The sequence below is a fragment of the Pipistrellus hanaki genome (genome assembly GCF_964339955.1).
Source record: "Pipistrellus hanaki genome assembly, chromosome: 10".
Lineage (NCBI taxonomy): Eukaryota > Metazoa > Chordata > Mammalia > Chiroptera > Vespertilionidae > Pipistrellus > Pipistrellus hanaki.
Genome location: NC_140512.1, coordinates 46,920,523 through 46,940,843, shown reverse-complemented (window position 1 = coordinate 46,940,843; position 20,321 = coordinate 46,920,523). Strand labels below are relative to the sequence as shown.

At 43.4% G+C, this 20,321-nt stretch overlaps 1 protein-coding gene across 2 annotated transcripts in view; it reads right to left on the bottom strand.

The window, feature by feature from the left end:
• BRAF (B-Raf proto-oncogene, serine/threonine kinase) overlaps positions 1–20,321 on the bottom strand; it is a 131,434-nt gene that overhangs the window by 83,790 nt on the left and 27,323 nt on the right. For both annotated transcript variants that reach the window (XM_084896749.1, XM_084896750.1), the window contains exons 2-3: positions 10,293–10,394; positions 2,612–2,875 (exon numbers count right to left, since the gene is read on the bottom strand). In XM_084896749.1, the coding sequence (XP_084752875.1) occupies positions 2,612–2,875; positions 10,293–10,394 (366 nt within the window). The remainder of the gene's footprint in view (positions 1–2,611; positions 2,876–10,292; positions 10,395–20,321) is intronic.

Genomic DNA, 20,321 nt, shown 5'->3' with positions numbered 1-20,321 from the left:
TAGCCGAAACCGGTTTGGCTCAGTGGTAGAGCGTCGGTCTGTGGACTGAAAGGTCCCAGGTTCGATTCTGGTCAAAGGCATGTACATTGGTTGCGGGCACATCTGCAGGAAAGGGGTGTGCAAGAGGCAGCTGGTCGATGTTTCTCTCTCATCGACATTTCTATCTCTCTATCTCTCTCCCTTCCTCTCTGTAAAAAACCAATAAAATATATTAAAAAAAGAAAAAGAGTAATATGCTAATGATATGCTAAGGCTGCTCAACTGCTTGCTATGATGTGCACTGACCACCAGGGGCCAGTCAGTGGGTAGGTTAGCTTGGGGCTGGGGTCTAGCTGATTGAGACTGAGCGAGAAAGGCTGGATATGCCCTGGATCCCTCCTGTAGTCCCTTCCCAACTAGCCAACCTCCCACATCTCTCTCAAGCCCTGATCGTGCACCAGTGGGGTCCCTAGGCTTGGCCTTCGCCTTCTTGCAATCTACGATCCCTCAGGAGATATTGGAAAGCTGGTTTTGGTCCAATCCGCAGGCCAGGCCGAGGGACCCCACTGGTGCACAAATTTGTGCACCAGGACTCTAGTTGGTTAATAAGATTATATACGTTTCAGGTGTACAATTCTGTAATATATTATCTATATATTGTATTCTGTGTTCACCATCTCAAGTCAAATCTTCATCTATCACTAATTTATTCCTTTACCACCTTCTACTTCCCCTACAACCCCCTTTTTTTGGCAATCACCATACTATTGTCTGTGTCTATGAGGATTTTTTTTTCTACTCAGTCCCCCAACTCTATCAGTTTGTTCTCTGTATTTATGGGTCTGTTTCTATTTTATTTGTTAGTTTATTTTTTTCATTAGATTCCACATATAAGTGAAATTGCATGTTATTTGTCTTTCTTTGAATGGTTTATTTCTCTTAACACAATATTCTTCAGGTCCATCCATGCTGTTGCAAAAGGTACGATTTCCTTCTTTTTAAAATTTGAAGACCACCTGGAAGTTCAGTTTTGTTCCTCTTAGTAGTCTAATTTAGCTGTTTCTAAATCTCCTAACTTAAGAATGACAGACAGTTTCCTTGTATATTTTATAAATTAGGATTTTGAGCTTGTCACGACGGCATTCTCTCTGTGAATTCAGGGACCTGAATGGGCCAGGGAGGATTTTCATTTACTTTTGCCCTGTCCTTGAATGCTATTACCCCTCTAGTACCAGTTGTTACATTGATTTCTTGGGTGCAGGGAAACCCACACTTCTATGGGACTAGGTCTAAGAGTATATAGGGTACTCTTATCTGGAACCCTGGCAAAGAGATAGGTTTCACTGTTATTTCTTTATGCTGGTGAATAAATTTCCTTTCAGTTCACTCTTTATGTAAAGATCTAAATCCCAACTATGTCTATGTCACAAGTCCCAGTCTTATGTTCCCACACATTAATCCTCAAATCTCTGTTGCACATGGTGAAAAACTGACCCCACTGGAGATCACTATAGCACAGGTAAGCAAACTTCTTTCATGAAGAACAAGCATTACCACCAATGCTTCCTGAGAAAAATAATTAAAAACTACAATACTTTGAGCCAAAAATGGTTTGGCTCAGTGGATAGACAACAGCCTGCGGACTGAAAGGTCCCAGGTTCGATTCCAGTCAAGGACATGTACCTGGGTTGTGGACACATCTCTAGTAGGAGGTGTGCAGGAGGCAGCAGATCGATATTTCTAACTCTCTATCCCTCTCCCTTCCTTTCTGTAAAAACTCAATAAAATGTATTTTTTAAAAAATATTACTTTGATTTTATTGGAAATGAAATGTTTTTTAAAAAAATATATTTTATTAATTTTTTACAGAGAGGAAGAGAGAGGGATAGAGAGTTAGAAACATCGATGAGAGAGAATCATCGATCAGCTGCCTCTTGCACACCCCCTACTGGGGATGTGCCCACAACCAAGGTTCATGCCCTTGACTGGAATTGAACCCGGGACCCTTCAGTCCGCAGGCCGACGCTCTATCCACTGAGCCAAACCGGTCTCGGCATGTTTTTTGTTAATATCAAAAGGTATATGCTCTATAAAAAGTAATGATGTATAAGGGTGCATTATTTACTAAACCTACTGACAGTACTTATTGCACTTGAGGATTACAGACCATCCAAAATAATTCTTCAGATTTCTCTGTTCTAAATATAACTTACAGAGTACTCTATTCTAAGATGATACTAATGATCAACAATCAAAACTTATATAAACAAGAGGAAAAATAAATCCAAATAGAGAATTCTCAAGGGTGAAGAATGAATCTTACCTGATAGATGTTAGACAACAAGTAAGCACTAGTCTTAAAATTCTGATTGATTCTGAATTAGTACTTAAACTTTAGCACGGTTCAAGTGTAGTAGGTAGGATAAATGTCAAATCTGACACTAAAAACAATACTATTTGTTATAGTTAAGGAACACACTTTGGCACCAAATAATTGTCTCTTCCTTCCTTGTTCAAAATGCTTCAATTTGTAAGACCACTGAGTATAAAGTGATGATATATTTCATTTTCAACAAGTGGTCTTTCTGAAAAATACAAAGAAAAGGAATGATGATATTAAAAGTTGACTCACCACTGTCCTCTGTTTGTTGGGCAGGAAGACTCTAACAATTGGTTTTTGTGGTGACTTAGGGTTGCTCCGTGACACATCTGTGGGATTTTGAAAAACTGAAAGAGATGAAGGTAGCACTGAAAGGCTAGAAGAGGAAGAAGATGTAACGGTGTCCGTTGATGCAGAGCTAGAAACAGAAAGATCAGTTCCATTCCCCAGGGATTCCAATAATTGTTGTTCTCTTTGTTGGAGGGCATCTAGTTTGCTGGTGTATTCTTCATAGGCCTACAAAATAAAGTAGATTTACAGTGAATCTGGAACTCTTCCTGACAGTAACAACAACGACAACAACAACAAAAAAACCCACATAAAATTTAAGTCCTTGATGATAATCTCTTTATAATTTAGCTAACAGGGTTTTAAGTTATGAGTTTCAAAATAAGCACTGGAAGTACTGTAAATGACAACTTTTACCTTTAAATTGATAAATCTTTTGTTATAAGATACTATATTATATTACAACGAGAAACTGATACATATAAGAGATGTCTATAATACCTATGAGTATTAATAAAAGAAGATAGTATAAAATACTATACCACATCAAGGATAAGTACCCTTTTCATTAAAATTGTTTCCCCCCCCTAAAAAAAAAAGCTGTTGGCACATAAAGTTTCACACTCCTCTCCCCTGCTCCTAAGAACAGACAGACAAGTTGAAAAGGAGATGAGGTTTTAGATTTGTCAGAAAAATAAGACTCAGGTACACAGTGCCAGATCTCACCACTACCACCAAAAGCTTAGAAGATGTATAACTGCTGTCTTCCTTCTGAAATAGCTGTCAATTAAAATTCTTTATTCTTCTCACTATGGATCTCTGATGACCTCCTTCCTCATCAAATACTGTTTAGAGAATAAAATTTTATTTGAAAAGGTGGCTTACACACTGCAGTCAAGAAATTCTGGTACCATTGTCAATTTTGACTAAGGCTATCAGATCAAATTACCACATAAATCATATTCTAAAAGTAAGAAGAATCTTGAAAACAGAATGATATTGAAAGTAAAGAAATGGAATGAATTGACATATACATGGTTCATTAAGGCAGTTCTTTAAGGGAGTTGTAATCACCCTATACTCTATAGTTCACCATTTTTCCCTTAAAGATTAAGTACTACATCCATTTATTAAATGCTATAGGGAGAATATAGGTTTAGAAATGACAATTCACAGCTCTAAAGGAGTTCATTTTTGGGCTGCTGAGAAGCAGATGAATATATTTTTGTGTTAGTATTATATATGAGAAATAAACAAAGAACATTCTTGATACAAGAATGAGGAAGGAACCCCTCATTCTTGTATCTTAAAAGGCTAATATTCAAATGGATGGAGTAAGTGGGGAAAAGAGTACTGAGTACAGCATAAATTGTGTAACAAAGTAGGGAGGCAGAAAATTTTAAGACATAGAGGAAAAACTATAAAGTAGTATAGTTGAATGTCATATCTGGGACACAGTAAGGGATAAATATATATTTGTTTCATTTAACTGAAGAGTAGGAAAACAAACGTAAGACTGAAAATGTGGTAAGGGACCAGATTATAGAGCATATCCGTGTGTGTGTGTGTGTGTGTGTGTGTGTGTAAATATATACATGAGAGGCCTGGTGCACGAGGGGGGAGGGTGTCCCTCATTCTGGCCTGCATCCTGTCCCAGTATGGGAGCCCTGGGGGATGTCTGATGGGTTAGGACTGCTTCCCGAGGGGAGTGGGCCTAAGCCATCGGTTGGACATCCTTAGCACTGCAGTGGAAGCAGAAGTTCCTGCCACAGCCATTGTGCTCATCAGCCGTGAGCCTGGCTTCTGTCTGAGTGGTGCAATGACCACCAGAGCGCAGCTCCTACATTGAACATCTGACCCCTTGGTGGTCAGTGCATATCATAGCAACTGGTCATTCTGCTATTCGGTCAATTTGCATATTTTATTATACACTAGAGGCCCGGTGTATGGAATTTGTGCAGGGGTGGGGGAGGGTGTCCGTCAGCCCTGATCACCCCCTAACCACTCCCCTGCCAGCCTATTTGCCCCTAACTGCCCTCCCTGCAGGCCTGGTCACCCCTAACTGCCCTCCTCTGTAGGCCTGGTCCCCTCCCCAACTCCTCTCCCCTGAAGGCTTGGGTCCCTCCCAACTGCGCTTCCCTGCAGGTCTGGTCGCCCCAACTTCCATCTTCTGCCTTCTTGGTCACCTCTATTCCCCCTCTCCCCCCTCCCCCCCTTGCTGGCCTTCTTATGGTGGCTGTCTTGTGTCCACATGGGGGCAGGATCTTGGACCACATGGGGCAGACATCTTATATGTTGGAGTGATGGCCAATCTGCATATTACTTTTATTATTTAGGATAGAGGCCTGGTGCATGGGTGGGAGCCAGCTGGTTTACCCTGAAAGGTGTCCCAAAATCAGGATGGGAGTTCCCTTGGGGTGTGGGGCGGGCTGGGTGAGGGGCCTGTGGTTTACAGGTTGGCCACACCCACTGGGACTCAAGTGGAGGCCCTGGTATCTGGGGTTTATTTATCTTCTACAATTGAAACTTTGTAGCCTAGAGCGGAGCCAAACCTTCTGCTTGCTCCGTGGCAGCAGCCATTTCTGTTGGGATGTATGTATCTTCTATAATTGAAACTTTGTAGCCTGGAGTGGAGGCCTAGGCTGGCAAGGGCAGGGGGAAAGCTTGGCTTCCTCCATTGCCAGGGAAACCCAAGCCTCCCTCCTGCTCTCTGTAGCCGTAGCCATCTTAGTTGGGTTTATTTGCGTTTTCACTCCTGATTGGCTGGTGGGTGTGGCTTGTGGGTGTAGCAGAGTGATGGTTAATTTGCATATTACTCTTTTATTAGATAGGTGTAGAGGCCCAGTGCACAAAATTCGTGCATGGAGGAGGGGTGTCCCTCAGCTCAGTTTGCACCTTTTCGAAATCCAAGACCCCTCAGGAGATGTCCGACTGCCAGTTTTGGCCTGATCCCACAAGAGTCAGACATCCCTCTCACAAAAAGGGACTGCTGGCTTCTAACTGTTCTCCTGCCTGCCTTCGTGATCGCCCCTAACCTCCTCTGCCTGCCTGCATGATCGCACCTAACTGCCTCTGCCTGCCTGTCTTATCCCCCTAACCACCTCTGCCTGCCTAATCGCCCTTAGCTACTCAGCCTTTAACCACACTGTGATCATGAAAAGACCAGAATATGCCAGAAGACACGGCAAAGTAATTTGGCTTCATGATGACGCACCATCACACACTTCAAAACCAGGTAAAGACACGTTAAAAAAATCTTGCTTCGGAAGTATTAACCCACCCACTATATTCACCAGACCTTGCTCCTTCAGATTACCACTTGTTCTGATTGATGGCACATGCACTTTCTGAGCAGCATTTTAAAATATACGAAGAAGTGGAAAATTGGGTCTCTGAATGGTTTGCCTCAAAAAAGAAAAGTTCTGTTGGGATGGGATGGTATCCACAAATTACCTGAAAGATGGGGGATATGTGTAGCTAGTGATGGCCATTACTTTGAATAAAACACTTTTGATGTTTCCCTTGAAATTACTGGGTTTATTACAAAATCCACCATTGTTAACCAGTACACCTAGTACTCTTTTAATACTCTTGCCTTAAAGTTCTTTATACCTTTGAATCTCTAAAGGCATTTATTTCCATACTACCTTCAAGATCCAGAACTATACTATATCGTTCTTTACAAAAGTCCCAAATGATGTTGAGATCTCAGTTTATAACATTCCATATTGCTATGCACACACTTATCCCATCTTTTTAAGCTTCCATCTCACTACCACATTAATGTGTTCATGGTCAATATTAATCCCTTCAAGTTTGTCAGATTTAGGTTTTTGTTGTCTTACTTCTTTTAAGTAATAGTGACATTTCAACAATGACACTGGTAACACCTTAGATTTTCTGGCTAATTCTCATTGTTTTACTAACTTGCTTGTTAAATACTAATCTTAGGTAAATCCTATCACTCAATTATGCCATTCTTCCTCTCAGTTGATGGAGAAAATAATGAAACTAGGCCAATTAGTCCCATTATCAATTACCGGAACTTAGTCCTTTGTACTATTGCCTGAAAAATGTTACTTTTAACATTGTATTAAATTCTTCACAATACTTATTCCAACCTTTCCCATGCCTCTCTGGCTCCTAACTTCATCCCCACCCCCTCAACCCGGCTTTTAATTCTCTTAGAAAATAGCAACACCTTCAAATTTACTCTGAAGATCAAAGCCAATGTAGTAATGGAATAAGGTTATACACATAGAACAACACAACAGAATTAAAGAGTCCAGAAATAAAGCCTTACATTTATGGTCAATTGATTTTCTATTACATTTGCTGCTTTTTATTTATTTTTTATTTTTTTATTTTTTAAATATATTTTATTGATTTTTCACAGAGGGAAAGAGAGAGGGATAGAGAGTTAGAAACGTCGATGAGAGAGAATCATCGACCAGCTGCCTCTTGCACACCCCCTACTGGGGATGTGCCCGCAACCAAGGTACATGCCCTTGACCGGAATCGAACCCGGGACCTTTCAGTCTGCAGGCCAACACTCTATCCACTGAGCCAAACCGGTGCCGGCCATTTGCTGCTTTTTAAAAATCCTTACCCAAGGATATGTTTTCGTGTGTGTGTATGTGTGTGTGTGTGTGTCCCCATTTTTATTTTAGAGAGAAGGGAGGAAAATGGGGGGGGGGGGAGGGAGGAGGGGGAGAGAGAGAGAGAGAGAGAGAGAGAGAGAGAGAGAGAGAGAGACAGACACACACACAAAGAGACGGAGACAGACAGACACAGCTCTTGAATGTGCCCGCTCCTGGGAGTGAACCTGCACCTAGGTTATATGCCCCGACAGGCAATCAGACCCGAGACCTTTTGGTGCATGGGATGATGCACCAACAACCCAAGCCACACTGGCCAGGGCTGTTTTTGCTTCTTTAGTACAGCCATGAAACAAGAACACATTAGCATGTCTTCTCATATCTCTGATGTCAATTACAATTTTCTTCTGCTCTCTGTACATATTTTGACCATTTCCATTGTTATATTTGTTAAAAAGCTTTCTTCACATTTCTGTTTATTCTTAGATACCTGTTCATATTTACGAGTTAAACACTCTTGCCCAGCCGGTGTGGCTCATGGGTTGAGAGTTGACCTATGAATCAAGGGATTGCTGGTTAATTCCTGGTCAGGGCACATGCTTGGGCTGTGGGTTCAGTCCCTGGTGGGGAGTGTGCAGGAGGCAGCCAATTGATGTTTCTCTCTCATCAATGTTTCTATCTCCCTATACCTCTCCCTTCCTCTCTCTGAAATCAATAAAGGCATACTTATATATAAAAAAAGACCTAAGATGTCAAGACCTGAAGTAATCCATAGATTCATTAAATCCCTATCAAAATCCCAGTGTTTGCAGAAATAGAAAAATCCATCCTAAAATTCATATAGAATTTCAAGGGATCTGAAACAGCCAAAACAATCTTGAGGAAGAACAAAGTTAGAGGTCTCATACTTCCTGATGTCAAAACTTAGCTTTTACTATAGTAATCAAATCAGTGTAGTAATGGCATAAAGACAGACATATAGACCAATAGAGTAGAGAGCCCAGAAATAAATTCTCACATATATGGTAAAATGTCTTGAAAGTGCATTTATCAAAATTTCCATTAAATGAGAAAGGACTTTTCAGTAAGTGGTACTGGAAAAACTGGATATGAAATGCAAAAGCTGGACCTTATATCACATATATAAATTAACTCAAAATGGATCAAAGACCTAAACATAAGAACTAAAACTACAGAAACTCATTGAAGAAATAGGGAAAAGCTTCATGACATTGAATTTGGCAATGCTTTCTTGGATGATACCAAAGGCATAGGCAACAAGAGGAAAAACAGATGTTAGATTCATTAAAAAAAACACCAAAAAAGCTTTTGAGTATCAAAGGACGTTATCATCAGAGTGAATGGAGATCCCACAGAATGTAAGAAAATATTAGCAAATTATCTATTTGATTAGGATTAATATTCAGGACATATATTCAGAATATATAAAGAACTCCTACAACTCAACAACACAAAAATAAACATAACATGATCATTCTGAGGCAGTAGTTCCATTTTCCCCATCTTATGAGTGAAAAAACTGAAGCAGAGAGAAGGTAAGAAATTGGCTTTGTTACAAAGTTTTAACCACGTAAGTCGTTTCATTGTTACATTGCCATCTCCCATTTACAGTATTAAAAAAAAAAAAGTTCCATTATTTCAACGTATGTACATATATGCTTTATCTTTTTCATTATTTATTTACCACAAGTAAAGGTCAGGAATTGTTATCTTTCTTTTAAAATTGTTTTTTACTGTTTCACTTCATTACTGCTCTGTATGTGCTCCATGTGAGTGACATAGGTGCTTATGTAGATGGGTTCCAACTTACAGTGAAAATCGTGTTACGTCGCGCCGTAGGAACGGATCTCCGACATAACCCAAGGACCTACTGTATACATCTCCCAAGACAGAGAAAGGGTGGACAGAAAAAACTGCTGGTTAAAGTTGCCTAATTCTGATTAATAAAGAATTACTATTTTCCCCAGGACTATATGCCTCCTTATAGCTCATTTCTTATCCTCCTCAGGCATACAAGTAAAACAGATAGCATTCAGAGGTATGAATTCTACTCCTAACTCTAATATTACCTTAGCAGTGTGCTCTGGGATAAGCCATATAAAAAGAACAGTATATTAGCAGTTATTTCCAAACTTCCAAATTTATTTAGAAATGCAAACTTTCTCATTAAATACTGAAGATTTAACCTGCTCTTTAAAAAGTATTTAGATTGCTAAATTAGAAATTTAGTTTAGGAGTCTATCGACTCCTAAAAATCTCTGGCACTTGGAGGCAAATGGTAACCTGATCATTTATAATTTAGGGTTATATCCCTGTATGGCTAGTAATTACTGTGTAGCCAGCCTTTACAGGGACAGGCGGAATAGTATAGTGGTAAGCAGAACAGGCTGTGGAGCCTGATTGCCTAGATTCCATAACAGCTTGCTGGCTGTGGAATCTGAGTGACTTACCCTAAGGAAACTAATGCCAAGAAAGCTTATCTGTGATTAGAATAGTAACTACTACCTCATTGGATTAAGAACAATGACTAACTCTATAAATTTACAATGATACCCAAGGCTTGATACAAAAGCCTCAAGGCACTATAAAACAGTAAAGCTAAGTAATTTTGAGCTATTTAATATTTAAACATTATAAATTTTAGAAAGCAAAATCCAATTTGGGGGAGATCTGTTCTGGAAAAAAGGTATTTTACAAAATTCTCCCCATCTTTTAAATATGGCAACTAGTTTGCTGACTTCCAGAATCTTCTTTTGTAAAAAGAACTTTTTTTTTAACAGGATAAAATTTTGGAGTTCAAATACAACTTTTTCTTAATCTTGACATTCTCCAAATTACAAAACAGTACATATTTATTGTAACAAGTGAAACAAGATTAAGAAGCAAAGACAAAACTAATTCTCTTTTCCCATTGTTTCTAATCCAACCACCTAAGATAACCTGTATTATCATCAGTACAAATGCTTTTTATACATGCATTATTTTTCTATTCAAAGTTACTACAGATATAATACTCAAAAGCTTACCTCCAGATATATTGATGGTGGATTATGCTCCCCACCAAATTTGTCCAATAACGCCTCTATATGTTCCTGTGTCAACTTAATCATTTGTTTGATATTCCACACCTAAAAAACATTTTTAAAACAATTTAAATAAAAGTAACTTAGGAAAGGAATTAGAAATACTTCAAGATTTCTATCAAAATATTGTAGCAACTGCCTGTAATCGTTGAAACTTAGAGCTTAGAAAACTAAAAGATTATTTAGTATAGTGGTCTTTCCCTTTTATTAAACATTAGAGGCCCGATGCACATCATTTGTGCATGAGTGGGGGTCCCTAAGCCTGGCCAGCGATCAGGGCCTATCGTGGCTGGCTCACCCCGTCCCAATTGGAGCCAGGCCAGTGAGGGCCTGCAGGCTGCTGGCCGGGGACTAGGAGCCTGCTGCAGGTAGGGGGCTGCCATGTGAGGCTTGCTGAACAGGGGGAAAGATGGAGGAGGGAGTGCAGGAGGTTTGCCGGCTGTGGGGAGGGACCAGGGAAGGTTGCTGGCCATGGGAGGTTGGCTGTGGGAGCGCACTGGTCAACTGGTCATTCTGGTTGTTGAGTTCTAAGTCACTTAGGCTTTTATATATAGAGACTAGGAGTCTATGCACAAATCAGAGCACTAGTAGCTCGCTGCCGCCCTCCTGTAGCTCCTCCCCCTGCCTCTTCCCCCCGTCCCCGGCTCCCCTGCAGCCCTACATAGCTTGCTGCCCTGCCCCTCCAGTAGCTCTCCAATGCCTGCCTCTAGCTCGCTGCCCCACCCTCCTACTGATCCATGATCCCATGCCTCTCTCATAGCTTGTTGCCCTGCACCCTCCTGTAGTCTCTGCTGACTGCTTGTAGCAAGTAGCTTGCTCCCACCCTCCTGTAGCTCTCCACTTGCTGCAATACCCTCCTGTAGCTCCCTCTGCCCCTCTCATAGCTTGCTGCCCTGCCCCCTCCTGCAGCTCTCAGCCTGCTGTCCCACTCTCCTGTAGCTCCCTCTGCTCCCCCAAACCCCTACATAGCTTGCTGCCCTGCCCCTCCAGTAGCTCTCCAATGCCTGCCTCTAGCTCGCTGCCCCACCCTCCTACTGATCCATGAACCTGTCGTTATGCCATTAGTCATTATTTATTATGTAATAATAATGGTGTAACAACAATTTGCATATTACATCTTTATTATATAGGACTAGAGGCCTGATGCATGAAATTCGTGCACCACAGGGTGAGGGGTGTCCTTCAGCCCAGTCTATGCCCTTGGGGGATGTCTAATTGCCATGGGGATTGGGCCTAAATTGGCAGTGGGACATCCCTCTCGAAATCTAGGACGTTGCATGCACCAGTGTCGATACTTTTCACACAGGTGAAAGGCATCTTGCTGTTGTATGGGCAGCTACATTTTTTTGCCCTGATTACAAAAAAATAGTACACAACATGATCTTTCTGAGGTGGTAGTACTATTTCCCCCATCTTATGGGAGGAAAAACTGAAGCAGAGAGAATTTAAGTAATTGGCTTTGTTACATAGTTATAAGTGTCAGAATCAGAGCTGACCACAAAATGTGCAAGCCAGAGTCCATGCATGTCATCACTGCATCATCCTGTTTTTTCAGTGTTAGAGTAGCCTTGCTAGGTTTTAATTTTTAAATCCAAGAGATTGTTCCCCATATATAGGGTAGGGTCCTTAGGCCTGGCTGGCGATCAATGCCAATATGTGGGGTGACCAGTAGGTTGGGTGATTGGGGGGCCCCCCTGCTGGCACCTGCCTTGGCTTCGGGCCTGGCACCACCCGCTAGCAGCGCCATGCCTCCCCCCACCCCCATCCCCACTGCCTTTGCAGGGTGACTGGCAGGCAGGGTGATCAGGGAGGCCCCCACTGGCACCTGCCCTGGCTGGTAGCCTGGCGCTGCCCGCTGGCCTGCCTGCCTCGTCCTCTGATCGCCACTGCTGGTTGCCTCCCTCTCTGTGGGCAGAGTATGTCATAGCGACCAGTCATTCTGCTGTTCAGTTTATTTGCATGTTAGGGTTTTATTATATAGGACTTTACAGGTGTTTTCTATATTAGTAATACAATATATTCTCAACTATAAAAAAATAAAATACATGAGTATTCAGAATAAACAAAAATCTCTTTTCAATTTCCCCACATTCCTGGCCCCTGCTAAAAAGTTCAATTCAGTTTATAGTTGTGGTTTTCTTAAGAGATATTTTTATTTTATTTTATTTACTTTATTATTTTAGTTTTTGTATTTTATTGATTTATTACAAAGAGGAAGGGAGAGGGATAGAGAGTTAGAAACATAGATGAGAGAGAAACATCGATCAGCTGCCTCCTGCACACCTCCCACTGGGGATGTGTCCACAACCAAGGTACATACCCTTGACCGGAATTGAACCTGGGACCTTTTAATCCTTGGGCCAATGCTCTATCCACTGAGCCAAACCGGTTAGAGAAAGGATATTTTTATTGATATCAGAGAGGAAAAGAGATGGAGAGAGAGATAGAAACATCAATGATGAGAGAAAACCACTGATCAGCTGTCTCCTACATGTCCCACATTGGGGATTGAGCCCACAACCTGGGTATGTGACCTGACCAGGAATCAAACTGTAACCTCCTTGTTCAGAAGTCAATGCTCAACCACTGATCCATGTGGATCGGGCTTACTACTGATTTTTAGAGAGAGTGAAATGCGGGGAGAGAGAGAAACATTAATTAGTTACTTCCTGCATGTGCTCCAACTGGGGCCAGAGATAGGACCTGGTACATGCCCTTGACTTAGAATCAAATCCATGACCTTTTGGTGTGCTGGCCTATGCTCTAATAATTAAGTAAATTGATGTGTCTCTCTCACTTCCCACTCTCTTCCCCCCTTCTTCTCTCTAAAAATCAATGGAAAAAAATATCCTCGCGCCGAAACCGGTTTGGCTCAGTGGTGGAGCGTCGGTCTGCAGACTGAAAGGTCCCAGGTTCCATTCCAGTCAAGGGCATGTACATTGGTTGCGGCACATTCCCGGTAGGGGGCGTGCAAGAGGCAGCTGGTCGATGTTTCTCTCTCATCGATGTTTCTAGCTCTCTATCCCTCTCTCCTCCTCTCCGTAAAAAATCAATAAAATATTAAAAAAAAAAAAATATCCTCGGGTGAGGATTAACAACAACAACAAAACAAACAGGAAAGTGGTATTAATAAAATCAATAAGTAAAGTTTGAGTTAAACTTAGAAATTAATCTAAAATGGAATAAGAGGACCAAGATTTGTTTTCTGGCTAATTAACAGCATATAAACCCTAAGGTTACTGGGGGGGGGGGGGGGGGGGGGGACACACGACACCCACAAACAAAATCAGCACCACAAATAAATGATTTTAAATGGTCCATTAAATCATGCACTAAATTTACTTAATTTTAAAGAGATCTATTTTGGTCCCATAAATATAACTAAATGGAATGGGACTGTCTTTGGAGTTGGAACTAAATTGAACTAAAATATAGATGTCTATCACATGAAATCCTGCAGCAAGCATATCAAACTTGTGGTCTGTGAGCTGCATGGGGCCCACAACAAATATTTTTGCTGCTCAGCCAATATAATTATATGTAAGAAATGCTTTAATAAAAATTTTGTAACTTAATTTTTACAATATTCTATTATATATAATTATTAATAAAAACTATGTTTGCTAATGATTGATTACTAGAATCGTGTTGCATTCATTTCCCTTATGTGTCTTAAGCACAGGCACACCATTTCTTTCCACTAATACTAGCAGTGAATATTTTAGCAGCTGATAGCCAAGTCATTAGTCTTGGATACCAAGTCATTAGTTTGGTGTATGCAATAGGAAATATTTCGCTTCCAGAGAACAAGAAAAACAGTTTTATTTGCATTATGTTTATTAATTTATGTAGTTATTCAGTGTCCGGTAAGTTAATGTTAAAGAAAAATAGAACAACCAAGATGGTGGCATAGGTAAACACCTGAACTTGCTGCCGTGCACAACCACATTAAAACTACAACTAGTGGAGGATCCAAGATGGCTGCCCAGGTAGACACCTAACCGCAGCAGCACACAACAATTTCAATGGAATACAACTAAAATGTAGAGTGGACATTGCCCAAAGCTACAGGTAGTCGACTGACTGAAAATTCTACAACAAGAAGGAAAGAGAAAACCAGAAGGAAAATCAGAGGAGCTGAAAAAAGCCTAAGGTACGGAGACATGCTGCGCGCTCGCACGCACGCGCGCGGAGAGGTCGCAGCCGGAGAGGAGGAGAAGGCTGGGTGCCTGCCTGGCGTTCCCTAGCAGGAAGGAAATAAAACCCCCAGCCTGGGCTGAATCCCCAAAACCAGCAGCACTGAGCCCCAGTTATGGGCCAGACCCTGGGGTCCCAGGCTCGAGCAGGGGGAGACGGGGCTGTGAGGTGGAATCCCAGGGGAGCGGCGAAAAGCAGAGCCCCCGGAGTCGCGCACATTGCACGCAGAGGACGGAATGTTGACTCTGATGCTGGATTGCCCTAGCAGGAAGAAACAAAGCCTCCGGCGGTGCTGAGCCCCACTCCCGACTGCCCCGAACTCCAGTTCTGGGCCAATCCCTGGGGACCCAAGCTCAAGCAGAGGGAGACGGGGCTGTGAGGTGGAGTCCTGGGGGAGCGGTGAAAAGCGGAGCCCCCGAAGTCGCGCACATTGCGTGCAGAGGACAGTCTGTTGACTCTGATGCTAGACTCCCCTAGCGGGAAGGAGAAAAAAAGCTCCAGACTGGAGGAACGCGACAAGGAGCAGGAGCCCCTGCCGGACACCGGCCAGCCAGGCACCAGCAAGGAACCGGGCGACGGGGCCCCCAGGGGGGGGGGTGTGCCCCCGAGCCTTCGACCGCTGAGTGCGGGCAATGGAACCGAGGCCGGGGGCTGCTTCCTGGGCTGCGGTGCCGACCCCGGCAACAGGCTGAAGCAGTGCAGGAGCCCGCGGAGAACAAAGGGGTGCCTCAGGCCAACCTGCGAGCTTCAGGACAAGGAGGAAGAAACCGAAGAAGTTCTCAATGTGAAGAAACCAATGGAGAGCAAAAGATAGTAAAAATACTTAAGAAAGAACACAAAGAAGACCTTGAAAAATCAAAGACTAAGTCAGAACTCAACTCAGCAGGCAACATTGCAACATAAATGCGTTTAAAAAAAAAAAAAAAAAGGACAGAATGTTGGAACGGCGGCGACCAGGCCTAGAGTGGCCAGGCACAAGGCAGTGGCAGCCGGGCCTGGAGCAGCAACAGCCAGGCCTGGAGCAGCCAGACCTGGGGCAGTGGCAGCCAGGCCTGAGGCGGAGGCGGCCAAGCCCAGGGTGGCCAGTCCAGGAACACCCAGACCTGGAGTGGCCGGGCCCGGAGAAGCTGGACCCAGAGCAGCCGGGTCGGGAGCAGCCAGGCCCAGAAGAGCAGTAGCCAAGCCTGGAGCATCCAGGCCGAGAGCGGCCAGGCTCGGAGTGGCCGGGCCCAGAGCAGCAGGGCCCAGAGCAGCCGGGTCGGGTATGGCCAGGCCCGGAGCAGCAGCTGCCAGGCTGGGAGAGGCCAGGCCCGGAGCTGCCGGGTCAGGTGCGGCCAGGCCTAGAGCAGCAGCTGCCAGGCTGGGAGCAGCCAGGCCTGGAGTGGCCGCGCCCGGAGCAGCTGGGCCCAGAGCAGCTGGGCCCAGAGCAGCCGGGTTGGGTGTGGCCAGGCCCGGAGCAGCAGCAGCCAAGCCCGGAGCAACCAGGTCGGGAGCGGCAGTGGCCAGACCTGGAGCAGCTGGTTGTGCAACTGACCAGAGCAACAGAGGCCAGGCCCGGAGCAGCCAGGCCCAGAACAGCTCACTCCTCGCCTGCCCCCGCCCCAAGGCTGCCTCTCAGACAGGGCTGGAAACTTTTGCGGGAACTTGAGGGTCTGCTGAATCAAGTGATGAAGGCTTAGATCTGGATATGTTGAGTTAGTATAGCGCTGGGGTGTTGATATGTGAGTGCCTTGTGCGGGGCCTGGATGAGGTTGGTTGACCTATTTGGAAATGTCTTTTGTGTGAAGTGTATCTTTGGGCATGTGGAGGTATTATTGATATGAGAAAATGCTAAGTAACTGATTTACTATCTGAAAAGGGATTTACTAGCGGGGAAAGGGAGGGAGGAAGAGACTGAACATAAACTGTGCACCTATGGATGAGGACAATGGGGGAGGGGAAGGGAGCGGAGGGTGGGGTGGGAACCTGGTGGAGGGGGGAAGAAATGAGGAACCTTTGTAATAATATGAACAATAAAGATTGATAAATAAATAAATAAATAAAACTACAACTAGCCCTGGCCAGTTTGGCTTGATGGATAGAGCATCAGCCTGCAGACTGAGGGGTCCCAGGTTCAATTCCGGTCAAGGGCACATGCCTGGGTGTCGGGCTTGACCCTCAGTGGGGGGTGTGTAGGAGGCAGCCAATCAATGATTCCCTCTCATCATTGATGTTTCTATCTCTCTCTCCCTCTTCCTTCCTTTCTGAAATATTTTTGCAGTAAAAATATATTTAAAAAAAGAAAAGTACAAGTAAAAGACAAAACAAGTCTCATCCAGAACCACAGGAAGGCTGGCTGAGTGGAAATTCTACAACCAGAAGGAAAGAGAAAAGCATATTGAGTCCAGTAGGAGGTATGGAAGTGTGGAAGTGTGGAGGCATGGAGGCGCGTGCAAAAGGGGCTGGCAACTGGGTATGTGGTTGTCTTTTTTTTCAATCGGGAGGGAGATAAAAGCTCCTGACTGCTTTGAACTCCAGTTCTGAGCGAGACTCTGGAGACCCAGACCCATAAGGAGAGAAACTGGACTGTCTGGCGGCTTTCTCTCAGAGATGCTTGCAGTGATCATTGTTCCAGCACAGTGCCAAGGGACACAAGAGATCCCGGGGCCTCTTTGAGGCAGCTATTTGCTCTGCCCTGGTGATTCCCTGAGACCCCCGCCCCACTTAATTTACAACCCCACCCAAGTGGTGTGCAGAGGCTTTTGTATATGAATGGCCCGGCCTTTTGCAATCTAAAACCTAAACAACTGAAGCTGAGTCAGAGAGCCCCAGAGCTTCCAAAAGAAGGCCCAAGGCTGAGAGTAGCTTGCATCCCTTCACAGCTGAGGAGGAATCTGTAGATTTCTCTGTAGCTCCTGCTGGGTAGCCTCAGGCAGTGGCTGACTTTGCACCTCCTTGAAGATCCAAGAGCAATGTACACAGTGATTAGAGTGGGATCATCTAGATTACAACTCTTCACATCCAGAAGAGACACACTCAGGGGGCAGACTCAGTAAGCACCAAAGCCCCCCTGAAGCAACTCCTGTCCATGAGGGTAGCACAGAAGTTCTCCCATTGTAGACAAACCGGTCCTCACAGCCAATTGCCCTGGAGGCAAATTCCTCCCAGTGATACCAACAACACCGAAGACTTAACTACAACAAGACTGTGCAAACAGTGGGAACCGGTTTGGCTCTGTGGTAGAGCATCGGACTACGGACTGAAAGGTCCCAGATTCGATTCTGGTCAAGGGCATGTACCTTGGTTGCGGGCACATCCCCGGTGGGGGGTGTGCAAGAGGCAGCTGGTCGATGTTTCTCTCTCATTGACGTTTCTAGCTCTCTATCCCTCTCCCCTCCTCTCTGTAAAAAATCAATAAAATATATTTTAAAAAAGACTGTGCAAACAGCCCACAAAGGGGCGCACCAAGAGCGTCTACCTCAGGTGACGGGGGAGGCTGATACACTGGGCTCTATAGGACACCTACCCTGTTTCCCTGAAAATAATACAGTGTCTTATATTAATTTTTGCTCCCAAGATGCACTAGGTCTTATTTTCAGGGGATGTCTTATTTTTCCATGAAGAAGAATACGGTACACATTTATTGTTAAATGAAAATAAAGGAAATTTATTACCTGTATACAGTATGGTAGTACGGTAGTTGTCAACACAAATCAGACAAACTGTGAATCTACAGTATCAAGAATTTACTCATTTATTCAATGACAATCATGTCATCATCTTCTGGAACATCATCATAGGAATCCAATTCCTGAATTTCCTGGTGAATTTCTTCTGATTCCAGTTCTTTCAAAATCAGTGGATCAAATCTCTCATGTTTAGTCTATGGGGCCTTATTTTCGGGGGGATGCCTTATATTTCACTCAGAAGGAAACCTGTAAGTAGGTCTTATTTTCGGAGGATGTCTTATTTTCGGGGAAACACGGTAGCACACAAAGCCACTCTATCAACACAGGGGAGCAGCCAAAATGCGGAGACAAAGAAACAGGTCACAAATGAAAGAAATGGAGGAAAACAAACTACTGAATATAGAGTTGAAAACCATGGTTATAAGGTTACTCAAGAATCTTCTAGAAACCTCCAAGAAATTTAGTGAGACCTTCAAGGAAATGAAAAAGGACCAATTAGAAATTAAGCATACACTGCCGAGACCAGTTTGGCTCAATGGATAGAGCGTCGGCTTGGGGACTGAAGGGTCCCGGGTTCGATTCCGGTCAAGGGCATGTACCTTGGTTGCAGGCATATCCCCAGTAGGGGGTGTGTAAGAGGCAGCTGATCGATGACTCTCTCTCATCGATGTTTCTAACTCTCTATCTCTCTCCCTTTCTCTCTGTACAAAATCAATAAAATATATTTAAAAAAAAAGAAAAAGAAATTAAGCATACACTGACTGAAATAATAATATAAAGAGATCCAACAGCGGACCAGAGGATTCCAAGAATCAAGTCAAAGATTTGAAATATAAATAAGCAAAAAATACCCAACCAGAAAAGAAAAAAGAATCCAAAAATATGAAGATAGTAAAAGGAGCCTCTGGGACAACTTCAAGCATACCAACATCCGTATTATGGGGGTCCCAGAAGAAGAGAGAGAGCAAGATATTGAAAACCTATTTGAAGAAATAATGACAGAAAACTTCCCCCACCTGGTGAAAGAAATAGACTTAAAAGTCCAGGAAGTCCAAATAAAAGAAATCCAAAGAGGACTACACCAAGATACATCATAATTAAAATGCCAAGGCAAAAGACAAAGAGAGAATAAGGGAGTACTCATATGACTGCCAGCTAATTTCTTAACAGAAACTATGCAGGCCAGAAGGGAGCAGCGAGAATTATTCAAAGTGATGAATAGCAAGAATCTACAACCAAGATTACTCTACCCAGCAAAGCTATCATTTAGAATTGAAGGTCAGATAATGAGCTTCACAGATAAGAAAAAGCTAAAGGAGTTCATCACTGCCAAACCAGTATTATATGAAATACTGAAGGGCATCCTTAAGAAGAAGAAAAAGGTAAAGATAAAAATTATGAACAACAAAGTGACACAAATACGTTATCTAACAACAAGTGAATCTAAAAATCAAGTGAATAAAAAATCTGATGAACTGAATAAACTGGTGAATAGAATAGAATTAGGGGCCTAGAAAGGGAATGGACTGTCAATTCTCAAGGGGAAGTTGGTGTGTGTGGGGGGATGCGGGAAGAGACTGGACAAAAATCGTACACCAATGGATGAGGACAGTGTGAGGGGAGGTAAGAGCAGGGTGTGGGGTAGAAACCAGGTGGAGGGGAGCTATGGGGGTAAAAAGAGGAACAACTATAATAATCTGAACAATAAAGATGCATTAAAAAAAAGAAAAGAAAAATAGCTGAAACTGGTTTGGCTCAGTGGATAGAGCGTAGGCCTGTGGACTGAAAGGTCCCAGGTTCCATTCCGGTCAAGGGCATGTACCTTGGTTGCGGGCACATCACCGGTTGGGGGTGTGCAAGAGGCAGCTGGTCGATGTTTCTCATCGATGATTCTAGCTCTATCCCTCTCTCCATTCCTCTGTGTAAAAAATCAATAAAATAGCCGAAACTGGTTTGACTCAGTGGATAGAGCGTCTGCCTGAGGACTGAAGGGTCCCAGGTTCGATTCTGGTCAAGGGCATGTACCTTGGTTGCGGGCACATCCCCAGTGGGGGGTGTGCAAGAGGCAGCTGATCGATGATTCTCTCTCATTGATGTTTCTAACTCT